Source organism: Pieris napi, chromosome 12 (assembly GCF_905475465.1).
Source record: "Pieris napi chromosome 12, ilPieNapi1.2, whole genome shotgun sequence".
Lineage (NCBI taxonomy): Eukaryota > Metazoa > Arthropoda > Insecta > Lepidoptera > Pieridae > Pieris > Pieris napi.
In genome coordinates, this window is record NC_062245.1 from 6,889,629 (window position 1) to 6,913,921 (window position 24,293).

The 24,293-nt window shown below is 32.5% G+C and overlaps 1 protein-coding gene across 1 annotated transcript; it reads right to left on the reverse strand.

Moving 5' to 3' along the window:
- Nucleotides 1–1,841: 1,841 nt before the first annotated feature.
- LOC125054532 (probable sodium/potassium/calcium exchanger CG1090) lies at nucleotides 1,842–20,585 on the reverse strand. Its single transcript, XM_047656496.1, has 17 exons — nucleotides 20,312–20,585; nucleotides 10,352–10,514; nucleotides 9,850–9,998; nucleotides 9,513–9,620; nucleotides 9,089–9,230; nucleotides 8,520–8,630; nucleotides 7,931–8,108; nucleotides 7,624–7,770; nucleotides 7,019–7,107; nucleotides 6,606–6,721; nucleotides 6,174–6,296; nucleotides 5,564–5,645; nucleotides 5,044–5,208; nucleotides 4,500–4,602; nucleotides 4,040–4,170; nucleotides 3,522–3,628; nucleotides 1,842–2,976 (listed from the first exon to the last, which is right to left on the reverse strand). Exons 1-17 carry the CDS (start codon nucleotides 20,321–20,323, stop codon nucleotides 2,884–2,886), a joined length of 2,019 nt encoding a protein of 672 aa, XP_047512452.1. The 5' UTR covers nucleotides 20,324–20,585; the 3' UTR covers nucleotides 1,842–2,883.
- Nucleotides 20,586–24,293: the final 3,708 nt, after the last annotated feature.

Here is a 24,293-nt window from a genome sequence, read left to right on the forward strand (position 1 = left end):
CTAACACTAGCAATACTTTCCTATTTAGACATGAATATTGTGAAAAAGGTACTAAAGATAATAAACTTTGAAGAGATAACAAAGATTTAAGAGCTAATACAAGTGACTAGTCTTTATATATAATCTACAAGATGCGTTAAAAATGCTAATGATTATTAAATTATAATGACTAGATTCTGCGCAGTTACAACACTTATAAATTACGTGGCGTTAGCGTTACTAATGTCATTGTCGGTCGCCATTTTATTTAAACTCGTATAGAACGCATTTGGCATTAATCATTAAAAATAATATTGAATGTATTTATTTGATTAATTAACAAATTTTATGAAACAAACATTTAAAATAATAATAGTCCTTGTAAAGTTACCAAACAGGCAATGAATAGAACAATCCAATTTACAATTGTGGACCTCTATTGTAGAACGCTTTAATAAAGCTATTTAACTAGAACGTATGTACAAGATGTTTGTTCCTATTGTTGTACTTGTTAAATACAAAATAGCACTCTACAATCTCTAGGCAGTGCGATTGCGTCTCTACAAAGAAAAATAATTCTATTTTTCCTATTAATTTACAAACCTACAGAGAGAAAATGGATTTCATCAAGAACATATTTTGATTAATGTAAAAATAAGTTATTGACTTGACATGCGATCGTTAATGAAATGTAAAGAATGTTTTTTTTTCTCTATTCACTTTAATTGACTTTTATAACATGGCATTTCAATAACAAAGATTAACATTTAACAACATTTAAATTAAAGTTTTGAACAGAATATTTTTTAAACACCTGACGTTTCTAAGATAAATTTAATTGACATCTGATAGATAAGGAACTTTTCTACTTGTTTCTTGGGATGACCTATGAAATAAACTTACTTAAATTATTTATTGCGTCGAAGAAGGACTATTTCGATTTATATTTTCAACAGATCACCACCAAACCTAATGATAAAGATAGACCTAAATCACACTATGGGGTAAAATTGAGTTTTGAAACCATGTCTAATGGACAATGGCAGCGAACATAATATATATAATTAGGGCTTTGACAGTTGACATATTCCGTTTTAAAGCTAAACATTGGTCTTTAAACAGGATAATTTAAATGTAATACATGTTACACAACATTAACTACTTATATACACACATTTATTATGATGAGTTCTAGCAGATACATAGACAATTGCTAATATACCAATAACATAAATATAAACTATAACTTAAATAATATTGAGCTACCTAGCATTGCCTAATACAATTATATTAGAACACACATTGTCACTTTACGACTAGTTAAGTTTATCAAGGGGCGTTTTATTTTTAAATAAATGAATCTTTAGATTCAACACAAGCTTTAAAATTTAATAAGGTAACATGTAACATATTTTTATACGAAGATAAATTTGATTGAATAATAAGAACACTATATGCGTCTACACATTATGCTATACTATTAGATATTGTGAAGGTACGTACCTACTGATGGGATAGGGAGAGCTATTCAAATATTTATATATACCTATATATAAATATTTGTAGAATTAGGTAGACAGGCTAACCGCAAAAAATATATATTTTTTTTAAATAATAAATTCAACTTACAAGTTTTTTATGATCTGCTATAATCATTTGTTTTCATAATTTCACTGTACTGAATTAAAAGATCCCCAAATGTACATAAAACTGTTAACTCGAAAGGAAACTATTTTCATGAGGTAGAGAATACGCTTTAAGTTTACACTAAAACTGAATAAATTTTAAAAACAAAATGTAAATATTGTATATCTATTAAGTACCGTTAACTACAGGCCAATTGTTTGATAAATAAAAATATATTGTCTGCTAGCATAATATAATTCGTCTTTTGTCGATGTATTAATTTCTGAGTGTGTTCTGTATATCTTGTCTCGTAGTGTAAATAAATAACTCTTCATTTTGTGCGAACATAGGTAAATATCTAACCGGTTCCCATATTAAAACTACGTGAAATAAATGTTATTCTTTACAGTCGCTCCAGGATCTTATGCCACTTGATAAGGGACATGATTGATCTTACTTTATATACTATTAAGAACGCGTAACTTGTAGCAATGTATGTATGGATGTTTAGGTTACAATTAATATGGGAACACTAACTACTCTAAAGAAACATCAAATTGTTAAACATTAAATTTCAAATTGATATTTCAAAAATTTATGTGTTTTACAATTAACATTAACAAATAATAATTACTAACTATTATTGTCGATAAAATGTTATTGTAGACAATACACGTTTATATAAATTCATTTTTTTTAAAAGTGAAACACAGACGCTCAAATTTGATGTTGCCCAAACACTTTTAACCAAATTAAAAATTTACTAATTACTAAATGTATTTTCTTACATAGAATCGTCAAGCACGCAAAGCTGGTATATACCTAACTTGAACTGAATTACTATAGCCCGTATGTTACGTATACAACTCATATCTAAATAGTGAATTGTTGTGTAAACAAATATGGGGTTGCAATTATTAATGACTAATAAGTCGTTTAAAAGAATCAATATCTAATGAGTATTTTTATGTAATGAAATCACTTTCTCAATATCAAAAAATATATAAAGTTAGTTCTCAGTGTCATGTTAACATCGTTCATTTGACTGCATAAAGGTGCTCAATCCACTTTTTATAGAGCTGTCATCAAATAATATAAAGTGTATTTCACAAGCAGTTTAACGGTTTTTGTGAAATTATAGTCTATAAATTATATTTAAAATTCAATTAGACGGTAGCCGCTCGTTAGTTATTTGTAAGATGGACGAATATGATGTCGCATAGGTACCGGCCAAGTCATTTCGCCTAAAATCAAAAGTTTTGGATGAGGCTTTTGGACTTAATAAGTTGAAAGACAGTCTGGTGGGTGGAAGTCTCCAAAGATATTCAACTCGTAGAGACTGGCGAGCGTGATGAAAAGTAAGTACCATACCTGTAAATTATAAATGAGTATTAAGTATTTGTTTTATATAAATGTAACTGCATGTATCAGTTTGTATCCTTCCTAAGTATATAACAAAAAGTCTATAAGTGAATATTGAAAGATACAAATTATAGTTATGGCCCCGATTTTAATACGAAAACTATACTTCAACTACCATCAAGTTAAATATTAAAAATAATATTTAAATCAAGTACTAGGAATGTTTGAAAACATGATCTATTTTTAGAACTCCATATGATATTAGGAACAAATTTTAGACAGCTTAGCAGGGAAATGCTATGTCTCAAACTTTGGGGTGAAATTTACTTTAAAGGTTTGAAATAACAGGTTGATATATTCGAATAAATTGTTTAAAAGGCTTCTTAATAATTATAGAAAGAGATATTACATTGTATGGCCAATGAGGCAAACAAATTCGAGTAATTATAACATTTTAGGGAGTTGGATGTTAAATCATGCAAATAGCAATACCAAACAAATTTAGTTAAGAAAGGGTATTGCATTTCTATTGTACGTAATTATTAAATAAATACCATTAGGACTGCACCAAATTTGCGATCCAGTTTCCAGCCATTGGCGTGTGTTGCAAGCACTAAGAAGATAACCGTAGAGAATAGCGATAGGGTAGAGTATATCAGACCTGAAAAGATCGACGTACTGTAATAAATAATTTTATAACATTAAGATTAAATACAAAGTATAAGGTTTATGGAATCCATTCCAGTTTTTAAAATAAAATTGAAATCATGAAAACCTATTAAGTAACACAAAAGTACAAATTACACTAAGTATCGAACGGTATTGAATATTATCGTGGTGATAATTTTAACATTTGGTCATCATAATATATAGGTATCAATTATTTTTAACCGTATCTCCACATAACTTTTCCGTTTTTAGACTGATCTCGATGGTACAGGTGGTCAGTTGCTATTTTTTTACTTTATAAATAACTTTAAAAAAATATTTTTTTTGGGTGATATAAGTGTATCCGACATAGACGCAGACTGTACAGAAACCATAAATATAAGAAGTGAGCTATAATTTTTACCTTTGCTGATGACATTGACGTGACTTCCGGGTTGTATGATGGCTGTTTGAATGAACCAAGGCAAGCCAAGACATACCAAAATGTCAAAAACATTGGACCCAACTGCGTTTGATACTGCCATATCACCATAGCTACAATCACCAAATATAATAATAACCCTTAGATCTTTATAAATATTTATAAACTTTATATTTATTGAAAAATCCTTTGGCGCTAGAACCCTAGATATTTTTATTTTTGAGCTTCCTTGATCGTTTTTCTTTATACTTATGAACCAACCAAAAGGCATTGATAATTTTTTTCAAAATAGGTTTTCTTATCTTGTTTTCCATGACTATATGAAGAAATATTAATTGCATACCTAGATCGAAACATCACTGTATCTAAACCAGAATAAATAATTTATAAAGATATTGATGTAACTTCAAAAAGCATTTAGTATCAGCCACAAATGCCTTACCCCTCCTTAATAACAGCCAGCGAGGATAATGCGTCAGGCACCGAAACACCAGCTGCTACAAATGTCAGTCCCATTACTGTGTCTGGGATGCCAAGAGTGTACCCTGCAACACCGGAATAAATTCCTTTAGGTCGATGTCTGCTTTAACTGTGCCTCGCGTACTACCGCCACCGAATCGTTTCTTGTGGTACAAAGTGTATATGGACGTAGTAAAAAAGGATACATTAATTTTATCAATTCAAGATCTTTGCTTTAATATATGGGTTTTTTTACGTGAGGATAAAATAAAAAATATAAAAAATAAAATAGGTATGTTTATTTTGGAACATAAGATAAGATAGGTACATGTATCACTTATTCCACGTTTAAATTTGAATTTTTAGGCATCCCTGCTCATCGGCAAAGAAGACAGAGGGTGTAGGCCGAGAGAAAAAGCCGGCGTAAAAAACTCGGCACTCTTTTAAAATAGCAAATCAATACAGCGTATAATAGTATAGCGACTACATATTTTTTCTAATCTATAGTCTTTATGCGCAATACTTACCAATAACAGTAATCATCCAGACCATAAAGTAGGAGTAGAAAGAGATCCACAGCATGGAGATGATAAAGGTAACTGGGTACCAGGGCCCACGGTGATCGGGCATCGTGTGTCGGCATGTCCAGTGGACGGGGAAGGCCACATACCAGCAGACTAGTTGTACCGGATCTGATAATATGTATCATAGAGTTGAGATACAAATGATAATATTGATAAATATGTATAAATAATAGTCATTTCAAAGTGTTCAGACGCTAGCCCTCATACGTTTGTGTTTCGGACGATGCTAGGAGCTTCCATGGTACATTTATAGTAGGTAAAAATCACAAAATAAATACAAATACTAATACTTAATTAAACAGTCGTATAGTTTCTCAAGATTTTCACTCGTTTTTAGAACATTTTAAAGAGTTCATGCTACATATGAATTTCATTATCCTGTTTTAATTATATTGTACATACGTACAGGATTTTCTATTAAAATTGACTAGACGCAAATAAGTATAACTATTGTATAACTCACTTGCTCCTTCAGGCTTTATAAGTGGGTTGACGGCTGTATCAGGGTTGTAATCCTTTGCTTTATAGTAAGCAGGAACTGCGGGCTATAGAAAAAAAAACGTACAAGATACCTTTGATTGCAAAATTGTTTTTATTTTTTGTTTTATATGTGTACTGCAAGGATTCATTCTCGGTCCTATTGTGTGTGTTTGTATACTATATTAATGATCTTAATTTTATATTGACGTGTGAGATAGTTTGGTCCTCACATGATTCTTGATTGCCAATTCTTCTTGACCGCTCTACGCCCATAACTGGGAACTGGTAGTAAATGTAAATTTAGAATCAATTTAACATCTTTTCTGTTAACGTTCATAAGTGTTCTTGGTTACCTATATGAATAAAGTCAATTTGAGTTTGAGTTTGATTAATGTAGAATAACTTCTACAAGAATTGGGTTTTAAGAAATAAAATAAAGCATCAGCGCATTATCGCGATACTCCGGTCGTGTTGTCGACAAGGTAGTTGTCACAAGCAGTTAGAGTTATGTAATAGAAAATGCAGTCTTTGTAGGTACTTCCTTCTGCTACTTTCATAAATCATTCGTGGATGGCCAGTCTCATTTTACTAACCTGCTGTGTTTGTTGTGGCTGTTGTTCCTGTCCGGGTGTTGATGGGGTCTGTGCAGACTGTTGTTGCTGCTGCTGTTGTTGTTGGTTCATCGCACCCCAGCCTTGGTTTGATGGATTTTGTTGCTGTAATTTTACATAAGGGTAGTTTGTATTGTCGTTACTGTTTAGGATATTTTTAGAGTTCCAGCAGAATTTATCATTCCAAATCTTTTTCGGTCTTTATAATATCATTTCACAGAATAACCACCAAGATGAAATTATAAAATTAAAAAAATGAAGTTATTTTTCTCTAAACGAGTTTAACTCGAACCAAACTATAAACTCGAGTCAAACTAACAAACTGTTAGAAGAAATCCGAAGAAGCATTCTGGTTGTATGTCAAATTAAAAAAAAAATGTTATCGAGTTTTTAATAATTTAATTCAAATATTACCATTGATGTCTCCTGGTCCCAGGCATTGTTAGGGTCCCAAGTGGAGTTGGGGTCCCAAACGGGGGCCTGCTCAGCGTGATACGCTGCGTTCTCATATGCACCGCTAGGGTTATACGCTAGAAAAAACAAAACATAAATTTGTCGAAACTCACACAGATGACCTTAAACTCGAATAAACACAGTCAACCTTGTAAGTTTACTAATAAAAACATAAATTTCTAATTGTGCACTGAGCTTTGAATATAACAATTTGTAACTTATTGAAACCTCAAGGTTGGACACTCAGTCCATACAGACGTAACAAGTAGTAAGTAGGTATAATAAGCGATTATAATGAATATATAACATACTCATACGAAAATACCACCGAAATTTCATATATAAATAGAAACTAAATAAATCCATGGACTTACGGGCTGGTTCGGATGATGATTCCTTTTGTTCTCCTTCCACGTTGGTGTAGGGTGAAGTGCCACCAGGCACCGGAGCTGGTACTCCGCTCCTAGTACACATAGTTTAGATGAATGTGGATTACCATACAAAATAAAGGAAAGAACACGCCAATTAATATATGTACTGGAATAGTGGAGAGTAGCGGATGTGCATAGATAAATCCAAGGTAATGGGCCAATTTTAACTAATGTATGAGAAACACTCTATTAATTTCAAAATCACTTTTTATTAATTAAAATTTATCTGTAAAATACACGATTGAGTACATAATATCAACTAGCACACAGTTCACACCGAATGTTGAATTTTAGATCAATGTTTGGTGCTTATTACAGTCGGTTATTGAAGGTCAGCTTACATTAAACGAATAAAGAGCTAGAGCTAGAACACAAAAACGCTTTGAAGATACCGCTCAGGGGCGCGAGCACTTCCGAACGCGCAAGAACGTTCTAAGCAACGCGTTCACGCGCTATAGCGTCATTTACATCGAGCGAGCAGTCTTAGAATATTCCATAGTATCTTTGGGTACGCACTGAGAACAAGGAAGGAATGCTCTACGCCTTACTTGTATGTGACGAGTGCTGCCTGTTCTTCCCGCGTTGGTAGTTTGAAAGGCAATGGCCAAGTCAACACCCACGCCTCTAATGCCGTGTTGAACCGCAAAGCCACGCAGTACACGGCATACATTATCAACATGAATAAAGCTTCCGGCCTGAAAAAAAATAATAATTTAATCTTAATGAATTTAGAGTATAAATCTCGACATGAAATTCAGTCAGATTTTGCATTAATGGTTGCTTTACGCATGTACTTTGACTAGGAAATTTACATAAAAAACTACTCCCGCCTTCTATCTATCTGTAAAAACTTACCAGGACACATAATTGTTTGCGATGGTGCACAGCATCACCAAAATTGAGATAGCGTAGAAGAAGCAGTCGCGGCATAGTGGCCACCAGTTAAGATGAGAAACTGTACCAGCGCATAAAGCACATACAGAGATCACGAACATTATGTTAAATACCGCTGAGCCAATGACACCCGACACACCTGGATTGACAAAAATACATTACAAAATTTAAAATACAAACACCTCATCAAAAAACAAAAAAAAACACTATAAGCTTTTATCATTTTGTCTTTCAAGTCCCCTAACCCGGATGGAGGAAGAACCAATTCTGTATATTTTATAACTTTTCCCTTAAGGCAAACAGGTGAAACTATTTTTACTACTAGAAATAAACCAAAGACCTCTGTCGTATGCAGTGTGCATTACCAATTGAGAGGCGGCGATTATGTTCACAATGTTCAAAGTACCCTAAATGTCCGATAAGCTTAAGCTTAAGCCTGATTGTCTGTTTCAATGAAATTTGTTTAAGCTATGTAATTTATAAAAAAATAACGGATATTAACTTACGCAAATTTATTATAATTTAGTTAACTCGTTTCAGGGTAACTTACCAATATCATCTTGCGCGCAAAATACTCCTATGACGACGGTAGCAAGTTCTGGTGCGGAACTACCCGCAGCCATAAAGGTTGCACCCGCTACGTCTGGAGTCAGCTGCAGCTCTGAGTATATACATATTTAATATGTAATCGATTTTGAAAATTATAATAATATACAGAAATAAATTGTTTTCTTAATATTTTCCATAAACAATGGCGTGTTTCGTTAGATTATCTCTTTTCATCACACTGTAATCAAACTTAATTTGTTGTATTATCAACGTACTTTATTAACTCAACACCAACATTTAAATGACATAATAATGCTTTGAATGCTACACAAGAAGACGAACTTAAATAAAACTGCGCTATAATTAATAACTTACACCACAGACGCCGATTACGAAAATGTTTGGTTATCTGTAGTCCGGCTTAGCGCAAGCGCGGTGTGCTTGGTTTTGGCGGCACGCATGTTTTAATAAAGTCTTCCTAGTCTATGGTAGTTAATTTTATCAAAGATACGAACTCTCTCTTTTTGGGGTTGGTTTAAGGTTATATATAATAGTAATAAAATGATATACCTTCGCAAATTCTGTCAAGACTGCTCACAAAATACTCGTCACATACAATGGCTAAACCGATGAAGGTGAAAACAGCCACGATGACGTGGAGGATCAGACCACCATGCTTTCGAGCGTTCTGACCCATGAGCGGATGCGGGAACTATGAAGAAAATATTACTTATTAATTTCATTTTTAAATATATTTATAATTAAAGTAATTATTTATATGTTTTGTAGGTAAGAAAGTAAACAAATATTCCTTAAATATATATTTGCGAACAATTATTTCGGATTGATAGACACATGAAACTAATCCCCTATTTGGCTTAAAAGAACAAATTTGGGTGGTTGCTTTTGTTTTAAGTCTTTAAACAACCGTTTGTCTCCTTTTAGTTTAATGTGGAAGACCAAATTGGATGAAAATAGAAATAAAAATGTTTACCTGCTCAATTGCGGGAGGAGTGCAATTCCTAAGTGGATGTACAGTAGCTATTGCTTCTTCCATTTCTTCCAATATCTCCTCTTTCCGGATCTCTTCCGTCTCTTTGTCCTATAGAACATTTTGTTTACTAATAATTTAATATTATGCACGAAATATGGTTTGTAAGAAAGTTACCGAAATTTTATAATATTCATAGCTTCTCTCGCTTCTTCGTCTGCTAACATTTTTAAAATCTAGGAATGAATTGTATATTCTAAAAAAATTAGATAAAGTTCTTTGTTTTAATATTAAATCATTATTAATTATTATTAATTTATTACAATGTTGAGACACTCACGTCAACATAGCCCGCATCTTTTTGTTTCTTCTTTTCACCTTCGTCATCTTCTTCTTCGTGAAGGCCCTTCATTGCCTTCTTCCCTCCCTCTGTAGCTTTTATTTCCTCTTCTTTTTTTGTAATTTCTGGTGTTACTCTCTGTTCCACTTCTGCAATAGAATAAAACTTGTCAAGGATTGATAGGGAACATCTGTATATTATGCATTCGAGAGAACCACAGAACCTGATTTCATTAATTTTATCTTGACTTGTCAAAACGGCATATGTATATCAACGCTACGTGGTGGAATTTGTATATTTTCACTTTATAAGATCCAATCTATGAAGTATTCTTCATGTATGGTTTAGTAATCATCATTAGTATTATCTATTACGAGAGTGCATGTGGTTGTTCTAGTCAAGTGTTATGCGCTATTGTAAATAAAACTATGTAATAAATTTGTTCCTTACGTTTAACGCTTTGCAGACATATCAATGATAATGTTAAGTAAAAATAATATACCTTTCTGTTCTGTAGCCAGGCGTGTAACAGGTGGCGAAACTATATCACTAGCTGGAGAAGGTCCAGGCTCGGAGGGTTTACCCAATACGGCTTGGAAGACGGAATATGCAATGAAGAACACTGACACCACCAGCCATCGGTGGCGACGAGGCCGGCGCATCCTCTGTAATATGACATACGGAAGCATTAAGTATTATCTCTGAATTCTAAAGTATTACCTCACCGTTACCTATAGAAAAGTTATATATTTTATTATTCACATATAATGGGTGTTTTTTTTAGAGGTATAGAACTTTAAATTGCAATAAAACAACGATGGATTATTGGACTGTCATGATTTTTTTTTTATTTGAAAGATAATCTTGTGGCAATACATTTAAAATATGATTTCTGGCATATGACTGCCACGGCTGGCTCGGATATAGTCAAGTATATATATTCAATGACTGTATATCGAAGACTATTGTGATGTGTACTAATAAAATAACAGACAAATATAATTTTACTAGCTGATCCGGCAAACGTCGTTTTTCCATGTAAAAAATAGGGGTTGATCGTAGAGGGGTGAAAGTTAGGGGTTGTATGTATTTTTTAATGCTGTGTCATAAAAAAATATCTAATAATTAAAAAAAAAAATTAGGTATGGACTACCCTTAACATTTAGGGGGATAAAAAATAGATGTCCGATTCTCAGTTATGCACACAAAATTTCATGAGAATCGGTCAAGCCGTTACGGAGGAGTTTAACCACAAACACCGCGATAAGAGAATTTTATATATTAGATTATACATTGATTTGTTAGTGTGCATTGGGTACATTCAACATTCGAATACAGAAACCGGAAAATAATAGTAACAATATACTTACATAACGTAAAAATTTATAGAGCTGACTAAACTAAAGTAATGCTGGTGTTTTATAATAACCTAAATAATGTCTACTTATTTTAGCCCAACAAACTTTTATAACTGACCTTTACGGTATGTACTTTGACTGTATATAGCTTTTATATATAAAGTTGTTGGAAGCCAGCCAAAAGGCCTATCTGTCTAGTGTAGCAAAAACTGGATAAATTTAGGTGAAAAAATGTAACTGCTACGAAACTTTTCCACATTTCTTTAGGTTCCAGAACAAACAAGCAAGGATTTTCATTTATTCTTCTAAATTCGTTGTAACTTTATTTGGTGAAAATACTTTCATTTTAAAATGACAATATATTATAATATCTCATATGTCTTACAGATAAGATATGAACGATGCCACAGTCACAAAAATATAGACATAATAATAGATATATATAAAGTTAGATACATATTTATTGATTTTATAAAAATGAATTTATTTTCCATCTTACGCTTAACACCATCAAAATTTTTTTTTTTAAATTATTCAAAATTGAATAAATTCATAATTTTTTTTATCTTACTCATAATACAAAGAAACGTAATATAATTTTGTAAGTTAAGACATATATATTATCAGACATGTTGTATGTCGCGAAAGATATTACAGTAGAACCTCTATAAGTCGAACATCAAGGGAGACGGCAAAAAATTCGAGTTATAGAGTTTTCAACTTATGGAGGATTTCGACTTAGGCGGATTTTGATTCGACATAAAGAGTTTGAGGTTTTGAAACAAATGACTGGCTTAGCTAAATTTCAAAGGGATTCAAAGTGAACACCTGACACAAAGCAAGCAAACACGTGTTTCCATGAGTCATAAATTTATTATTGTATACTCCTAAAATGTTTTCTAAGAAACAATAGTGTACTCACATTGTCGGCAAGTTCTTAAAGTCGGTAACTTATTTTTGTTCGAACAATAGTGATAATAAATTCCAAATGATCAAGTTGTAAAGGTTGTAATATAAAACGTTCCTATGTTCGAGATACAGAGGTCAAATTTAATTTTTCGAGTTATAGAGTGAAAATATGTACCAAAATGGCTTGGAGGGACTCGGTGATTATTTCGATTAACAGAGGGTCAAGATTTCAAGTAATGGAGGTTTTGGTGTTTTAAGGGAAGGGAACAAAACATTTTTTCGAGATTTGGAGGTTTTTGACTTATCGAGGTTCGACTTAACGAGGTTCTACTGTATTTGCAAAATTAATTGTTTTTGCCAAAACTACAAAATATCATACTCATGATGTTTTTATTAATACGAGATCAAAGCCAAAACAATCAAAATATACACTAGCTGACTGAAATATATATACACTTATCTCATAAGTGATGTAATCCTTATATACGTACGTAGATAACTTATATATAGATAACGCTTTCAGTAAATCCCACAAGGACTATACATTCGAATCATAAAATTTTACAGAGCAGAGCTTACGTAAACAAAGGTGTACGCCAAACCAACCAATAAGAAAAATACATAATAGGATTCAATTAGATGAACGACAATGAAGACTTTATTGATTCAAGCGCAACACCATTACGTGGTTATTACAGTGGAGGTGAAAGGGGTGGCAGAAGTTGAACACTGGTGTAACCCCCTGTATCCTCATTCACGTATTGTCGCAGTTTATATTAGTTTTCCATCGCGCTTTATTCTTTACTGACCTTTGACAATATTTTCATATTATGTTGATGATAAAATATGTTTAATTTAAAAAAAATTAAATCATGAATATTGAGTGCATGACATATGACATATTCATAAAAAATCTTATATCGACCCTGTTGGTTAACCAGTTATCAAATTCTCTAGTCGCTATTATTTTTTTTATACCTATATCACGTACAGATTTCTGTGTTTTTTTGTTTTTATACTCATTATTTTCTTTTTTGATTTTGTTTTTGTATATGTTCCGGTAGTACATTTGAATATGTGATGGTACTTTGGTGTACAGGTTGTCCCTGTACTTTCACTAAAATTATATTGTTCAATCAATAAATTAAAATGTATGATTTACGTAAATATTTAGCTAATATTACATATAATAGTTTGCTGTTTATGAGAAAAACGCTAACATATCGGCTAGAATCATTGCTCTAGTTGGGCTCGTCCTGGAATACGCTAGGGAGAGATCATCTTGTTAGATCTACGTGAGTATTATTTTTTTGCGTTATAACTGATTTTAATTTGCTCTGAACTATTCGTAAAGTTTATCCTGTATTGTTTAACTTGATATGGAAAGTGTAAAATAACATTATCTAAAAGTTTAAACCTTTATAAGCTCTTATATTAAAAATGCTATAAATAAAACGATTTTATTCGCAATTTTCTTTGAGCTCAAAGCTCGGTAAATTCGCTTTAGGTATCTCGCTCCAGTCTCCCCTTCACCGACCGGAATGTAATGCTAGTCTACTGAATATATTTAGCTGGACGGGTTTTATTACGAAATTAATATAGGTACTTAAATTTTTCATTTTATATACCTATGTTACGCGTTACGCACACATTTCCTAAATTTAATGTTTAGTCAAACCTTTCTCAAGAAACGTATTTCCAAATGCTGGGAATTCAAAAATAATTGAGGCTAAAACGCAAATGCGATTTGCCACAATTTGTTTAAAATTGTTGGTCACAAATAAGCCGTAGTGCGTTGTTGATTAAATTGTTGGTGATTGAAGTGAATCAAGAAAAAAATGTGGTGGTGGGAATGGGATGTGATGATCATTAAATGTTAATAAGCTACTCTAAGTGCGGCCGTCACGGTCGCTGTCTGGTGTAATAAAGTGGTTAGGTTAGGTTAGGTTTTCAGTTATGTGAAACTGTTACCGCGCCTACCGTCCATAGCGAACAGATGGGGCTGTTGGGTTTTAGTGGGTAGGTGTCCATTGCACCATACGGACCAAGGGCGGATCCAGCTTTGGTGCCAGGAGGGGGTCACATAGTCGTGGTCAAGTCAAGAACTTATAATTTAATTTTGATAACAATAGATACAAGTAAAAAGTAGATATTTTATTAATGTACGTAAGTATTGCACTTAAAAATATTTATTCTTTATTGTACACTTGAAAAACTTAACACATATTATTGTGTACATACAAGTTGGTCCAACTAGTGACGTCAATATTTTTTTTAGATTCCTCACTCCTGGGGTCATACAAAAATACCCCATGTATGTTCCGCGATTTTTTGTAGTTTTCGGGTTATATTTTTTTTTGTGTTTTTTTAATGTTTTTTGCCAGCGAGGTTTCAAAAATTCCTATCTTTTTTTGTTGTAGGTATTTTGCAGTTTTTTTTTCTGTGATATGATTGTCTTAAATGTTGTTTAAATAAAAAAATATATCAGCTTCCTAAAATTAGTTAAAGCTACTCAAAAATGGTTTTAAAGTTAGAAGTTTAGTTTTTAGCTGGATTTGTCCAAACATTCGACTTCAATTTAAAAATACAAAAAAAAGTTTCCATAGCTTCTGGCTAAATTTAGAAACTCCCCATGGTTCTAAGCTACTAAAACCATAGAAAAAAATGGTACTTATTTGGTATTTTTTTGTTGTCAACTTTAAAACCTTTTTTGAGTAGCTTTAACTAATTTTAAGAAGCTGGGATTTTTTTTACTTGAACATCATTTAAGGCAATCATTTAACAGAAAAAATACTGCAAAATACCTACAACATAAAAAGATATGAATTTTTGAAACCTCGCTGGCAGAAAACATTCAAAAAACACAAAAAATGTATAACTCGAAAACTACAAAAAATCTCGGAACATACATGGGGTATTTTCGTATACCCCCAGATGTGAGGAATCTAAAAAAATTTATTGACGTCACTAGTTGGACCAACCTGTATACACATTCTCTTGAAGACATCCAGAGAAACACTATTCACCTTTTTTTTTTAAAGTGGAATCTCGCTGTTGGCCTTTAGGGCCTTTACAGCTTAGCTCGGGCTGTTTTGGCGAGCTTAGCTCGGCCTGACTATCACGTAGGGAATGAGCCTATTTATATTACATAACCGTGGTGAATGATTCGTCATAACAGCTAGAGGTATGTCGAGGGGTATTACGCTAAACTTCGCAAAAGTGAAGAGATGGTACGACAAGGGATCCCATCAAACAAAATAGAAACAGACAAAATACATATATTTTAATAACGAAATCAATTTTTCTTTAACGCGTTTTCCCGAAACGCGTTATTACGTCATTTACGTCAACGGGTACGTTTTCATGAACGTGGAGAAGTGCCAGTCCGGTTAGGCGATCTTCAACCATTGAAGATCTTAGCGACGGTTTAATTCTGCGCAACGTAGAGAAAGACCTTTCTGCTGTCGCTTCGCTGACAGGGTAGTGTATCCAGTTTTCATATATTAGGATACATATTGATGTTACAATTTAAAATAAGACTATGTTATGATATGATGAAGTTTAGTCGTTCCGATTCCGATTGAGGCAAGGTCTAGCTAGACGTTTCATAGCGACAAACCCGCGCAAGTGTGGCGCGGAAAATTCAAATTTTCGATGCGTTCATTCCCAAACGTTTGCCATCTTACAAAGTTATTATATTATATTAAATTAATTAAATAATGAAGGTGTGTAGTTACATATTATCTGTATGGAGACAAATTTATATATAAAGTCATTATGTTCAATTAGTGGTCCACCTAAGTCCTGCTCAGGGGAGGGTCATGACCCCCATGACCCCCCCCCTGGATCCGCCGTTGATACGGACTGACTCCCACACTCCCTGCGCCACTTTTAAATCGTTGCCCCGGCGCGGGGGTCAGTAAATTGATTTCCCAACAAAAAAAAAAAAAAGGTTTTCAGTTATGTATTTAGAATAACTAATAATTTTCTTTTTTCTGATATTATACAAATTTAATAATTTTTTTAGAAGTATACAATAATATATTCGTGCTTAAGTATATTAGCCATAGTATAGTTAGATAGTTTTTCATGAAAAAAGTACCTTGTCTTGTCGATTTTATTTCTATTCGATTTACGTATAGTTCATTTGCCAAAGAGACGAACAAATTATATTTTGTTATGGGTTCCAGGGAAATTGGCTGCATGATACCGAGACTGGGCAATGCCACACGGCAATCATGAATAAGTGATCCTTATGATTTCGTATTATTAACGACACCCGTATTAAATAGGCCTAGGTTGAGTAGTTGGTGTCAATTGTAAGAAGGGCAAATAGATTAAACGAAGCCTTACTTAAATGCAAACGCTTTCATTGTAAAACATTACTACGACTGCATTATGAAAGAAAAAAGAAGAAAATTATAAAGAAATACTACCCATGACATCTACCCTCAAAAACTTGGGTAAAAGAATTACAAAATTAGAATAAGAGAAACGAAAAGAACCCTGAAAATTCTATTTTCAACAAAATGATAACTCTGTTTTGTTTTTAAAATTGGAAAACTTTATATAGATTTTCATACAAGATTTTACGACTTACAAGCCAGTTTTGTAGATTTCAATTCCGCGAAAAAGCACATTGATTTTCAGAGTTCAAGGATCCTATTCTTAGATTTCGATGACAGAAGAGCCGAGCCCGATTCGTGATTGGATTAGGATAAGCCGCCCCAACTCCGCATTATGTTATCTTTTTGATTGCTATGGATTTGTCCCTTCGAACAAATTCGATAAGTTCGTTTCGTTCGTTCGTTCACATAATATATATATATATATATATATATATATATTATGTGAAATTACTAAACGAAGATTAAGTATTTAGGTTAGTTTCACACATTTAAACGAAGGTACTTTTGCTTATTTAAATTGAGGTTTTATATCAATTGATTATATAATACTTACATTATCTCTTTTTACATTTTACTTTGCAATCCATTCCGGACGTCGAGGTGATGCGGGTGGAATTTCGTATTCTGCCTCGACGTCCGACGATGAAACTGCAGGTATCCAAACAACTCTACTGAACCCATAGTATGCCAGCCTTTATTCTTATAAATATTCATTTACGTTCGTCGACCAGGGAATTATTAAAACGTCAGACTATTCCTATAATATTACGGAATTTCTTTTTATTATCCTTTTATGTTCTTGTCGGCGATATAGCAGTGACGTAAAGCGTCTATGTGCCGCCATATCACGTCACAACTTCTTAATGGTGCCGCCATTATTGATTCAGCTTACGTCATAGTCATTTAAAGGAGACATTACCCGAAATATCTGGTTACTGTTAAGATTTAATATATTTTCTGCAAATCGATATTATATTCATTGTATTAATTAGCGTATCTGGGAACGTAAGCTCATCCGTTGGATTATCAAAGCCAGGTATCAGCAGTGCTTGCCAGAGATTATTTCAGTTGTTACTTTTTTTTTAAATAATTTAATAGACTTAATAATTACGCTGATATTCTATGCCTGTAAATTGAATTTGAAGGTAGCCAACCACGTCCAGCGTACTAACGAGACGTGACCCTTCTTCAATTTGAAATTTGTTAATGATTAATAAAAGGAGTTAAGTACCACTCAAATAGAAACGGAATATTTCAGTTTCCATCGGTGTAGTATCTCTTTTTACGTACTAAATATATATTAATTAAACAAAATAACGTTTTATAGTTTGCTTTTCATAAATCACGCGTTTTAATCCAATAAACTCAGCTGTAAAAAACTGTTCGCGGTAATGTCAAGTGAAGCGGTAACAAGTTGACCCCCGCCCCGACACCCGACCCCTTTTACCCGCGTGAATGAGGTCATGTTCCATATCTAACACATTTCGAATGTTTTTATAAAGGTTACTGTTCATATAACTGTCATTTAAATCTTTATGTTTTCTCATTTCAAATGTAAAATTAGAAGCATTTAATATGTATTTCTTTTTGACGTTCATAAGTGTACATTATACATTATATATTACTTAGTATCTACATAAATTGGATTACTTTATAATTTATATTTTCAACAAAATAAACTATAGACACATAAAACTAATAATAAAATAATATACATTGAAATAAATAACTAAACTTAACATAAACTAAAATATATCATTAAAAGGAGTCCCTTTAGGCAAGGTTCCGAAGATACTGGCAGCTTTCCCCCTTTGAATTGCTAGACTAATTCTTTGTCCGAGGTAGCTGCCAGATCTTCGGTCTTCTGTGATGTCGACTAACCTTTTTGAAATTTCTTTAAAAAGCCTTAAAGCGCTAGGACCCCACGGACCAAGGGTCTCGACACCGAATGGGACAAAATCATATTCTGAGCCCAGACCCCTGTATTTGCATGCTTTATTTTTTTCAGCCACTTCACAAGCCGCACCAGCTCTGTAGTTGGTTCCATGTAGATGGGAAGGGGCCAGCGTGTCTGAACAGGTTGCATCCCATACCAGTACCCGACCCATCTTCCATGGAATCAAATCTGTCATTTTATATGAATAACTTCTATGGCTACAGTTAATATACTGGGAGAAATTTGTTTAATAATGACTGACCTATACAGCCGGCTTTTGTATGTTATATATAAAAAATGTGAAAATGTAGTTTTTAAGGAAATTTTGGCTGAAACTTGGTTTAGCCCCCGACGTCGTATGGAAAACAAGTACCACAATTTGAATAGTCTCGTCTTAAATTGTTTATCGTAGATTGTGTTCATACTTCATTCAGCCATTCAAACGCGATTGAGTCTGAACAATACAACGAAACATTGATCCAGACTCGTAACTGAGATTATACAAAATTTTAGTAATCCGTAGATAAAACAGCTTCAAATAAATAAATAGAACTTGACGTTATAACTTAAACAGATATTCCTAAAATAGTTGATAAAATCATTGATCTTGTGACCTTTAGCTGATTAAAGGCAGTCTTTCTGCGTATCATATTAAAATTATGTTACATTTTCGCTATCTGTTCAATATTGAGATTATAATTATATAGTCTAGCCCAAACATTAAATATATGGAAACTATAATGTAAATTAAACACGAAAATTCAATACTTATTTTGTGTTTGAACTGGCTCGTAATTTTCCTTTTATACTTCTGCTGACTGCTACAACTAGTTTAATATCTAGTTACCGAATACGTTTCAGCGTTTAGACCTATTAACATTGATAAATATGTTTTTAAAAACATCTTCATTCTTTTGAGGATTAATACATGGAGGAACTGCGGTTTAAACGTATCAGTGCTGGCTGAATAATAATATTTAGTGACGCAGATTGACCTTTGGCCTTTGTGTTCATTTACGGGATTTTAAGTCAGATATTTAGGTATAGAAAAATATGCATACTCTGGATAAAATTACGATACGTACCTAATGCTCTTCTATCACAGCATACTTGATGTAATATAGAATGCGTTATCAACCTAGCTAGCGGTTGGAAGGAAGATGGAAAGAAACCTACTCCCAAGAAATATCTTTCGATATGGGCGGATGCCAATAAAGAAAATGTGTACATTGTCCCACTTATACCAATAATTGAGTCATATACAATTTTATTGATGTAAATAGTGTGTAATAAGTTTTTTAACTATAGTAACGGGAAATTGGTTTTTGACAAGTGAAATATATTTTTAGCTTTCGAAATTGTTGTTTAATTTTATCCTAATTATTTTTTTTAATGATTCTTTAAACAATTTGACTCATCTCGTCAGAATAGGAGCAAAAAGTTTTGTTATAAAAAATTTGCTTATTTATTCGCAATCTTCATTATTTTTGATCAGAACTTTGTTACATTATATGTCACAATTACTCGACGATAAACTTAAAAAGATTATCCTTATTTCTATAATTGTATAAAGTAATAATAATGATTATAAAACTATGTTATAACTTACGAAGAAATGTAATTGGCAATTACAATATTATATGAATTGATTAATTGATGAAAAATAAAAACAAGTTGATTCGATATTATTATCAAATATTAGGTTTTCTTCTCTTTTTGCAAAATGAATTGTATTGTTCTGATTGTCTATTCCTTTGTGTTTGTTTGACATGAATACATTGGCTAATAAAAGGCTGAACATAAATTAGAATATTGCAAGCATAACTTTTTTAATAAAGTCCGTAACTCACCGAAGGCTGCATGGCTGGCTACCGGCCAGCTGTTCTCAACCCTGCTATTAATACCACTCGGATATTGATTTTCCCCGGAACAGTTACGTAACTAACACACACCAAAGTTGACTACCCCTGACGCTATCGGCATTCATCTGAACATTTTAAATGAACAAAAGCTATTTTAATTTACTAATTATTTGTAAATGGAAGGCGAGAATTGACTTCAGGGTTTTATACAATTGACCAAACGAACTGAGACGCCGAAGGCTTCACGTGTGAAGGCAGTGGCGCCACCGAGCCTACTACTGGCGAAATTTGGCGACTGCGCAAAGCCCATACTATTAAAGTTACCTTTTTCTATCATAAATACAACTTTATATCCAAGTAATAAGACTCATTTTTCAGTAAATGTAGTAAAACCCAATGCTTATACATAAATGCTTATTGGAAGGAGATAAAGCTTAAAATACAGTAAAACCTGTACTTCGTGGTCGTTGGTTATTTTGTTTCAGTTTCATGCATTGAAGCAGACATTCTGGCGTCTACGTCACTGCCGGTTGTAACTTTACTCAATAAAAGCTAACATTAAAATTGACATTTAATATCTATGCACTTAGTTATTTACTAGACGAATTTTTATATATTGTTACTAGCCGTTTCCCGACCGCTTTGCTGGGCGAATTAAAATAGGAAATAATAATAAAAAAAGTAATAATGAAACATACAATTTTAATGTTTCATTATTACTTTTTTTTCATATTTTTATTATTCTTCTTTTTAACTTCCCGCTAAGAAAATTGAAAATTTTCGAAAATCGATTTTTTAACAGATGTTGACGTTTTGAGGTTCTAGGAAGCATCCCCGAATGTTTCCGCGGTGAAGTCCGTATGTAGATATAATTTTTCATAAAAGTAAAACAGCAGTAAAAAAATGAAGGAACGTTGGAATTTAAAAAATAAATAGCCATAAACCATCTAGGAAAAATTTCGCATCGAATGGCAGTAGTTTCATGTCGATACGATCAGTGGTTTAGTGGACCATTTTTCTTATATATATATATATATAGATAGATTTTAAGTTACAAAAGAAAGTAATTTTAACGTATAATATTTTTAAAATTCGCAATATAGAGCCAGTTTTGTTAGATATGCTATATATAATATGTGTATATTTTCTTCAATAATATAACTAGATTAATTCTGTATTTCTTACAGAATTCTTTCGTAAGAATAATTTTTAAAACCTATCCTTTACGGTCCGGTATTTTTAACTAGCTTAAAAAAAGATTATCCAAATCACTTAATAAAACTGAATGATTCCATAAAGGGCTTCAGCGAAGTACATAAGTTAAGTTGGAAATAAAAACAGTATTTTAAAACGAACAGCAGAGCGGGTGGGGTAATACCCAGAACGGTGAGAAAGATCTTAAAATTTTGATATTGATGTATTCTTCAAAAGCTTCTTTGAAAATCGGTGCCTTTAAAAGGTGCAGCGAGTTTTTATTTATAATTATTACTATGTAAGAATAGGTTTAGAATATTGTAAATACTGTGTAAGAGTTTAATTATATAATGGTATGTATACCTCTTCCAGCAGAGCTGGTACTTTCCTCGCTCTACGAATAAGTATGACAGCGAGGAAATTCTGCCAACATTAAAGGTACATTGCTACAGGGACCAAACGTTTTACATTTGTTTATCCATTTTTAATTATAATTATTATTACTATGTAGGTTAAGAATATTGAAAATACCTACTCTGTATTTGTTTTTTATTCAATATAATTGATGTAATTTTGTCAACTTGGTTAGTACTATCCGTGTATGAATCTAAAATCGGAGAAACACACATTTTCATCACATACTAATTAGATGAAAAATAAATAGCGCCAAAACCGAGTATTGCGGCGCTATCACAGAATAAGCCTTAGCCGATATCACCTTTTGTCAGTTTCCGCTAAGGTCTTGTTCCTTCCGTTACTTCCTATTAGAATTATTAACACAGGATATTATACAATTGCTTTCTTTTATACTTATAAGATATAAATACTTATTAGAATATGGGTACGCGACTTAGAATAGGAATACAACAGCCCCAACTTATTCCATATTTAACTCTAAACGGTTATTTTCGAAGGAAATAATCAAATCGAATTGATTTTTAAGATCACCTATAAACGCACACAAATTGCAAATTTCCACACTCAAGTCAACAAGTAAATTATTAGTACATTGTCTTGTTTATTACCTACATAATGTTCATCGTGTGGTGTAATCCGTTTCGATTATATAATTAATATTTTTTTACCTAAAAAATCTAGATTATCAATAAACTATTTTAATAAAATATATCTAATGGCTTAAATTAATAAATATAAAAATATTTTTGTTAAAACAATAACTTACTTTGTATTTTTTTTCAAATTTACCTTAAAATATTTACAAACTCATTTGCAAAGAACTATAGCGCCACAGTGGCAAGTAGCGGAACTAAGGCTACTATGAACACAGCACTTTTCACAGATTTTCCTGCACTTAGATCTTTAATTCCAAGAACATCGCGCATTATATTAAATTCAGGACGACCAAGGATCACAGGACCAATTAAAATTTAAACTTTAGGCCCTCTAATGAGTGGTGTAACAGCTAGCATAGATATAGAACTCATGTCAATAAAAATATGTATTTGTCTTTGTTACACATATTAACCAACTTTTACAAGATATTTTTTTAAATTCCAAGTAAAAACAGCAATGACTATTATTATTATTTGAACAACAGAAAAAAACATAGAGGGCTTGTTTTATATAATTAGATTCGTGTGTTCACACGTCACAGATTAGAATAAATGTCATTGTTATATTTATGATATCAAATGGTGTGGGGTTGTTATGTGGAAACTTAAATGTATGGGTGTGGCGGAACAGATGTGCCGATTTTAAGTCGCCACAACAGTAAGCATTTTTTGTCAAATAGAAGACCAGGAGTGGGTAGAATAATACAGTTTTAAGTTATTAAGCAATAGTCTCATTGTCTACCTATGTAAATAATAGTTATGGTGAGCGTCTGTTAACTGTTCGTTCATATCGTAATTATACTTTGTAATGGGATATTTAACTAAAAAATCCTCAACCGTAGTCCTTAGATTCTTTAAAAGAGATATTAAGAGTATAAATTTATATGAATTCACCATAGAACAAGTAAAAACGATTCTAACGGCCCTATCTTTATCTAATTATTCTTGAGTATGGCTATGATCCTTTAAATAAATAAAATTAAAGTAATTGCACCATTTTAACTAAAGTACACTTCCTCTGTCGGTCAAAAGTGTTTACAAGCATTGAAATGAGACAGCAGACAATTTTAGTTAAAATAGTGCAATTAGTCTGATTGGATGTTTACAAGAACGAGGTCATTTTCATATTTTTAATGTAATGTTACAACAATATCGCTTAACTACATAATTGGTGGTTTCCAGTAACATTTTCAGATGCGTAAGTATGAATTAATTAGTCATGTATTATTGATTTGAGCGCGAGCGCCGCTGCGAAAACCGCTGTGTGAGTTCAAAAAGTGAGTTACAGAATCGCAAGGCTGTAGATCGTTATGAAACTCATCTAATCGTATTTAAGCCCTTTATCACATCTATTGGCGTCATTTTAGAAACTATGGTTAAAGCCGCATTGTACATGGATTTAGGATCGTTGTTGAGTAACCATAGAGCTGTCACATAGACAAGTGTAGGACTATGTTTGAATTATTCTGAATAAAAAAATCTCAAGTAAACTAACGTTGACAATTACATCAAGATTCGTCACACTCTCTCAGCCCCGTCACACGGCTTACAAAAGTCAAATATTCAATTATCCTAAAGTTACCAAATATTATTGCAATTATTTATAAAGTTAAAAAACTAATTTCAACCATATTGCTATCGCCATAAAGTTCATAAGGAAATTTGCGAAAACTATGCAAGTACTTAGTATAGATGACAATGTT